The sequence below is a fragment of the Nematolebias whitei genome, chromosome 18 (genome assembly GCF_014905685.2).
Source record: "Nematolebias whitei isolate Nwh7 chromosome 18, NemWhi1, whole genome shotgun sequence".
Lineage (NCBI taxonomy): Eukaryota > Metazoa > Chordata > Actinopteri > Cyprinodontiformes > Rivulidae > Nematolebias > Nematolebias whitei.
The window spans coordinates 39,252,587-39,259,683 of NC_056515.1; the positions used below are offsets into that span (position 1 = coordinate 39,252,587).

General features: G+C 46.1%; 1 protein-coding gene across 1 annotated transcript in view; it reads left to right on the plus strand.

Annotated features, from left to right (window-relative positions):
- LOC119424588 overlaps positions 1-5,825 on the plus strand; it is a 7,060-nt gene extending 1,235 nt beyond the window's left edge. The window contains exons 2-7 of the mRNA XM_037692077.1: positions 879-998; positions 1,117-1,461; positions 1,559-1,672; positions 2,140-2,601; positions 3,743-3,859; positions 5,152-5,825. Coding sequence (XP_037548005.1) covers positions 879-998; positions 1,117-1,461; positions 1,559-1,672; positions 2,140-2,601; positions 3,743-3,859; positions 5,152-5,696 — 1,703 coding nt within the window. The 3' untranslated portion in view covers positions 5,697-5,825. The remainder of the gene's footprint in view (positions 1-878; positions 999-1,116; positions 1,462-1,558; positions 1,673-2,139; positions 2,602-3,742; positions 3,860-5,151) is intronic.
- The last annotated feature ends 1,272 nt before the right edge of the window (positions 5,826-7,097 follow it).

Consider the following 7,097-nt stretch of genomic DNA (forward strand, 5'->3'; position numbering starts at 1 on the left):
TGTAACGCTACACCACCACCAGCATCACCACTGTAACGCTACACCACAAACGCTGGCGGCTTCTCGAGACGACTCAACCAAGGGGAAAAACACTGTCTGCTGCTTTTAGCTAGACCTTTATTAGCTTTAGCTTCTAGCTACTATTTTGCTATATTTAGCTGGTGTTATGCTACTTTTGACTTTTAGCCAACTTTTAAAAATTTTTACTTTTAGCAAACTTAGTTTTCCTTATGCTGCTTTTAGCTAGTCCTTTGGAGTTTTCAGCTTCTATCTACATTTTAGCTAGTTTTAGCTTTATAGCTTTTTGCTTTTTGTATCCAGCATTTTGAAATTATAAGCTTTTGTTTTAAGATTTTATCTAGCCTTTATTCACTTTTAGCTTCTACCTACCGTTTTGCTACTTGTAGCTAACCTTTTGCTACTTTATTTGTTGTTGTTTTTATTTATTTTTAGCTGGTAGTTTTCTTCCTGTTTTTAGCTGGATTTTTGCTGCGTGTAGCTAGCCATGTGTTGCTTTTAGCTTGTAGCTTCAATTGAACAAGTTTTAGCTCTTAACCAAACTTTTGCTACTTGGCTATCTTTTTACAAGTTTTAGCTGATGTTTTGCTATTGTTTTCCTGCTTTTAGTTGTATTTTTTTTTAATACTGTTAGCTAAACTTTTGTTTTAGCTAATTCAGTTGCTTTTAGCTCACATTTTGCTCTTGTCAGTTTTTAGCTTGCATTTCCTGCCTTTAGTCACTGTTCTGCCTTTTAGCTGTTCAGATTCAGCTTCTTCGGCTGACGATTAGCTATCAGCATTCTCTCTATTCTGGTTCTGGTCCGATAAGAACCGGTGAAGAGTTCTGAAAAGTTCTGGTGGGTCTTGGTTCTGTTCCAGAGCACAGCTGTTTGTGGGACCACAGGTCGGAGGACTACAAGAACCGCCAGCTCCGGTGGAAGACCCTGGAGCACCTGAGGATCCTCCTGTCCTCCGTCCCTCCTCCGGTTCCGTTCAGAGGTACCGTCGGGTCCAAAGAACCCTCCGAACCACGAGCTGCTTTTCTCGGTTTAAAGAACCGCTTCATCGTTGGAGCGTTTTTATAGAACGATGGTCTCGTTTTAACTTCTGGTTCTAGTGGAGGACATCAAGAACAAGTTCAAGAACCTCCGGACCACCTTCCAGCGCCAGAACAAGCTGGTCCGGGCGAGTCGGGAGGCCGGTTCTGACGGCGTGTTCGCACCGCAGTGGAAGCACTACCAGCAGCTGATGTTCCTGCGGGGCTGCTGGGATCAGGACGACGGCCCGGACGATCCGCCTCCGTCCCCGCTGAACGTCCCGCCGGAGGACAACCGGTCCGTCCTCGCCTCCCCGGGACTCATCGTCTCCTTCCTCCCCTCCTCCTCCTCCTCCTGTGTCCCCTTCGTGGTGAAGAGCTACTGGACCGAGGAACGAGAGCGGGCGCTCATCTCCTTCTACAAAGGTGGGTACAAACAGAACTTTAGAGAGGTTCTGGAGGTTCTGGAGGTTCTGAAGGTTCTGGAGGTTCTGAAGCTAACGGGAGTTTGTTTGGTTTGAAGATCACAGCTGTTTGTGGAGCAAGACGTCTGAAAACTACAACAACCGGCAGCTCCGGCAGAAACTTCTGGACTCTCTGAGGACTCTGCTGTCGGACCACTTGGTGTCCTTCACAGGTAAATATCCCTCGGTTCCGGTTCTGGACCCGCCGCGCTGTGAAAAAGTCTTAATCCGCTTCTCGTTTCTCATCCAGACCTCCTTCAATCTTTTGAAATTCTCCCTTTATTAATTTTAGTATAGGTGTGTTAGCGTAAACGTTCTCTGGACCGGGCCGTAGCTTAAATAATTTAATAAAACTTCGTACGCCATCACTAGGCGCAGCGCCGCGTACGTTTTCCATCACCCCAGAACCAAGGTCAAGGTCACAAATCAAGGTCAAAGTTCAAACAATTTCTTTGTTTTCCTGGCAACAACTTCTGATCCGCTCACGGTAATTTAACGGAACATTTTTACTAGGGATGCACCGATCCACTTTTTCACCTTCCATACCGATATCTGAGGTTCAGTCGAGTTCCTCGGTCGAGCGTCACGCTCTGCCTCTCTGTTCTCGCATGAAGTGACTTCTGTGTTGTTGTTTCTCCAGTTGACGACGTGAAGTGCAAGTTCAAGAACCTCCGGACCGTTTTCAACCGCGAGCACAAGTCGGTCCAGGTGAGCCGGACCTCCGACAAGCCCTACACGTCCAAGTGGAAGCACTACCACCAGCTGCTCTTCCTGTGCGAGGACGACTGTCCCGACGACCTGCAGGTCCTGTCGGTCCACGAAGGCCGAGACGTGGAGCGAGGAAGTCCCCCTCCCTCCTCCGGCTCGTCTCAGACCGGCAGCAACCCGTCCACCGCCTCCACTCAGACCGAGGGTCCAGCCGAGTACCAGATCCCCGTAGCTCCGGACCACCTGAAACTGAGCCCCCCCACGCTCCCGGCCTCCCCGTCCAGATCTCCGGACAGAAAGCCCTGTTTGGTCCCGCTGGACGGCAGACTGAGCACCGAGTCCCGCTGCCTCTGGAGCGAGGTCAAAGTTCAGCAGCTCATCTCGTTTTACTCCGGTAGGTGTCGACAGGAAGTGGCTTAAACCGGTTAGACCCGAGGAGCAGAACCAGCATCGGTCACTTTCAGCTCAGACGTCTTGATGCTGAAAGGTGGCAGGGCGGGTTCCTCTGGTGTGGATGACTCTCGGCTACTACCACGCCAAAATGTAGCTCAGCATCTGTAAAACCGCCGACTTGAAGCTCGTTGAGCGTCGTCAAAAGAAGTCGTCGGAGTTGTAGATGATTATTTCCTGCAAGTTTCGTTTTGTAGGAATTTCTGTTACTTTCTGCCTTGTTTCAGCTACTATTTACAGTAGCTGTTTTTAATTATAATTTAAAATTTTCAGCTTATTCAAAAGTTTTTGCACTCGTTTCAACTTTTTTTCAGCCTAATTCAGCAAAACTGTGCTCACTTCTGGTAATTTCAGCTTGTTTCTGTTTTTTTAGCTGCTTTGCTGCAGTTTATTTTGCTTGTTGCTAATTTCAGCTATTTCTGCTTCTTTCAGCCTAATTGGACAAACACGTGTTCTTTCTGCTTTCTTGGCTAATTTAAGCTGGTTCTACTTTTTCAGCATCTTTTAGCTAATTTCAGCTGTTTTCAGATAAATTCAAGTTTTTTTTATGCTAATTTCTGCTACTTTTGGCCTAAATAATGTATTTATGCTCATTTCAGCTTGTTATGCTAGTTTTATCTTTTTCTACAATTTCAGCTACTTTTTAGCTTTTTTTATGCTAATTTTACCTTTTTCAGTCCATTCAACATTTTTTGGGCTCATTTCAGTTATTTCTGCTTCTTTTTAGTAGTTTAAGCTTCTTTCTGCCTTCTCAGCTATTTTGCAGCTACATTTTTGCAAATTTCAGCTTTTCTAGCTAATTTGGTAATTTTTGTGCTCATTTATGATTTTTGAACCTAATTCAGCAAATATGTGTTCTTTCTGGTTTCTTCTGCTAATTTAGGCTTGTTTTTCCATTTCAGCATGTTTTTAGCTAATTTCAGCTGTTCTTCTGCATTTTTGCAGGAAATTCAATTTCTCTAGTTTAGCTTGTATTTGGAAGCTAAAATTGGGCCTAACATCAGCCGAAGATTTTAAAAATTAAAGTTTTGTATTAAAACGATCAAACCTGGATGTTTTTTGTTTTGTTCATGTTCCCTCTGCAGAACACAGCTGTTTGTGGAACCACAGGTTGGAGAACTACAGGAACCGTTTCCTGAGGCAAAGTCTGCTGGAGAAGCTGAGCGGACTCCTGTCGCAGAACGAGCCGGTCCCGTTCTCAGGTGCTCGACTCGGGTTTAACTCTGCAAACAACACCAGATGTTTTTGTTCCCCGTCACAGAACCAAGAGGGGAACTGGAAACGCCTTCCGTCTGTGCATGTTGTGAGCATGAGCGAATACGAGAAGGACCGACTTCCATTTTAGCGTGTGGCTACAGCGAGACGTCACCGTCACGGCACGATCGGTTCCAGGAGCACGACCCGTACCGCAGCTTGTGCATGCGCTAAAAGAAATGCTTCCGGGTCACACAGAGCACCATCAAAAATAAAAATGTACTGGAAATAATTACGTCCAGCCTTTAATTATAAAGGTGTGCTAAATTATATCATATAAGCTGATTTAATTCAACACACATTTTATATTAATAAAATTTATGAAACATACCATATTTATTAATATTAATTACAATATCTCTTTCTATAAATTGATTAATTTTCCTAGACAATGTTTTAATTCCGTTTATGCAGAAGATCTGTCTTGATTAGAAAAGGTTAAAATGATATGCGACGCACGTTTCGGGTGATGTAGCGCAGCTTCACCACTGAGCGGCGCTGTTTGGACATAATTCACTCCGTGTCTTCAGACCGGGGGTCAGGTCCAACTGAAGTGAGCCAGAAGTGTCCCAGACACAATTAACTTGTTTACCTCAGTTCTTGGTGTAATACTGAAGAAATTACCAGTAATGTGTTTGTTTCAGCGCTAATGAAGAGTTGTGTAAATAAAAACAACCACTAGATGTTAGGCTTTGACGGCAATCCGTGCTTTTAGCTCATGCGCAAACGAGCTGCGGTACGGATCGTGCTTCTGGAACGGATTGTGCTTCTGGAACGGATCGTGCTTCTGGAACGGATCGTGCAGTGACAATCGCCAAAAACGGGTTGCCACATCAAAATCCAAGATGGCTGCCACCATATGTAAACTGTCCACCCCATTCATTTGAGAAAACTGCTTTCTAGTTTTTATATTGTTTAAAAGTATAGTTTTCTCAAATGGCTGAGGTGGCCAGAGATTAATCTATGGGGGCCAATGCCACCGTTGGCCACCCCCTGGCTCCTCCACTGCACCTGGTGGAGGATAAAATCGCTCCCTCCCCTCCATCACTGCTCTGCCTCGAACTACAAAAACCTCCTTCCCACTTGAACATTTAGGTTTTCTTCATCCTCTGATCATTTCCAGTCCAGAAAAACACTCGTCTTAAAAACCACAAACATTCAGGTCCCACCGGGACGTCGGTGTGCCGCTCGTTTATTCTGTCGCCTACAGGCTCTGTTTATGCTATCTTTTTTTTTTTAGTGGAAGACATAAAGACGAAGTTCAGGAACCTGCGGACCATCTTCCAGCGCGAGCACAAGGCGGTGAGCTCCAACCGGACCTGCGGTTCTGAGGACTTCTACCTTCCCAAGTGGAAACATTACCCGGAGCTGATGTTCCTCTGCAACTCCTGCGACGAAGACGACGAGGAATTTCTCCACCAGCGTTGCTCCACCTCCAACCAAACCGCCTCCAGTCAGACCGTCATGGTGCCTAGCCTCAACACCCCGCCCTCGCCGACTCCCCCCGACTCCCAGCGCTCCTCCCCCTCGTCCTCCCCCTCCACGCCCTCCTCCCACACGGACCGCAGAGCGCCGGGCTGTAAGCGGGCGCGCCGCCAGCCGCCGGCCTCTACGGGCGAGCTGATGGAGCTGATGAGGAGCGTCTGCCAGAACCAGAGCGCGTCGCCGCACGCCGGCTTCCTGAAGTACGTGGAGGAGTGTCTGAACGAGACGCCGCCCGACAAAGTCAAGAAGCTGAAGAAGAAGATCATCGAGACGATTCACAACGCCACGGAGGAAGTGTAGGTCCGGCGGGACCGCCGCAGTTCGACTCTTTAACTTATCCGACGCTCTCAGTCTTTATAGTTTTGTCTCCGTCGGCTCCTGCTGAAAACGTAAGTTTAAAGAAAAGCTCCGAGCAGGCACGTCTGCAGAACACCCGTTGACCTCCACCAGGAAGCTCAGTGTAGTCTTCTGCTCTGCCCACAGACCAGAACCTCTGCAGGACCGCAGCTCGGTACAGCTTCAGCAGTCACATAAGCCGCTTCGTCGTGGTTAAGTACAATTCTGATCTCCTCCTTTCTCTTCGGCTCTTCTCACGTGTGGGTGTGTCCTCCGCTCTGTGGGCGGGATCTACTGTCTGAGCTTTGGGAGGGGGCGGGGCTTGACTGGAGAATGATTGGTGCCTTCAAGTTTAGCCTCTTAAGTCCCCAAACACGCCAGAAAAAGAAGCTAACTAGTTTCTTATTTTTATTATTTTTTTAAAAGCACGACTTTGATCTGAAGACTTGTTAAATATGGCGCTAAGATGACATCACTGGGAGTTTGCAGCTCTTTGATATATCTCAAACTACTGGATGGAAATTATGAAAATTCTCACAAAGCAATCATCGTCTTGTTTGTCTGATTAGTTACTTTGGTTGACCCAAATCAAAATGGCCGCCACAGCTACTTTGCAAACAAAAAATCAGCTATAAATTTGACCTGAGGCTTAGTTCACTACAAATTCACAATTTTTAGAAATGTTAAAACGTGGCGTGGTAGGAAGTTAACTTGAGTTAAACTCCCAGTGCTAACAGTTCGCTAAGCTAGTTTTCAAAACGCAAAATGGCCGACACAGCCAACATAAAAATGGCTGTGGCTCGTTCATTTTAAGCGGTAGTAGTTGATGGTAACCTCCAGCTATTCTAATGTTAACAGTAAGTTCCATGTTCAAAGTTCAAAATGGCTGATGGGGATTATTCAACACGGTTTGATGCAGCGAGTTGACGCGTCCTTCAAAATATCTTCAAGAAGTTTTTCCAGTTTGCAAAATTTTCAAGACGATGTTCTCCGTTGACAAAATTTTGACGAATTCAGCGAAATAACCGAACTCACCGGAGCTCAGTTAGACGGACTCCACAGAAACATCCTTGAAAAGTTTCAACATTCTGCTGGAAGTTGGACTTTACAAGACTCTACAGGTGTTTCACTATTTTTATACCAGTATTATACCAGTATTATACCAGTATTATACCAGTATCACAGTTTAGACGGAGGCTGGTTTATACTCTGTGAGATGTAATGAAGTCATAGTATTTCTCTCATCCCCTGTTGAGACCCAATCCTGGACTTTGCCCCCAGTCTGAAGTAGCTTCTTACGGGGCGTAGCTTCTTTCGGGGCGTAGCTTCTTTCGGGGCGTAGCTTCTTTCGGGGCGTAGCTTCTT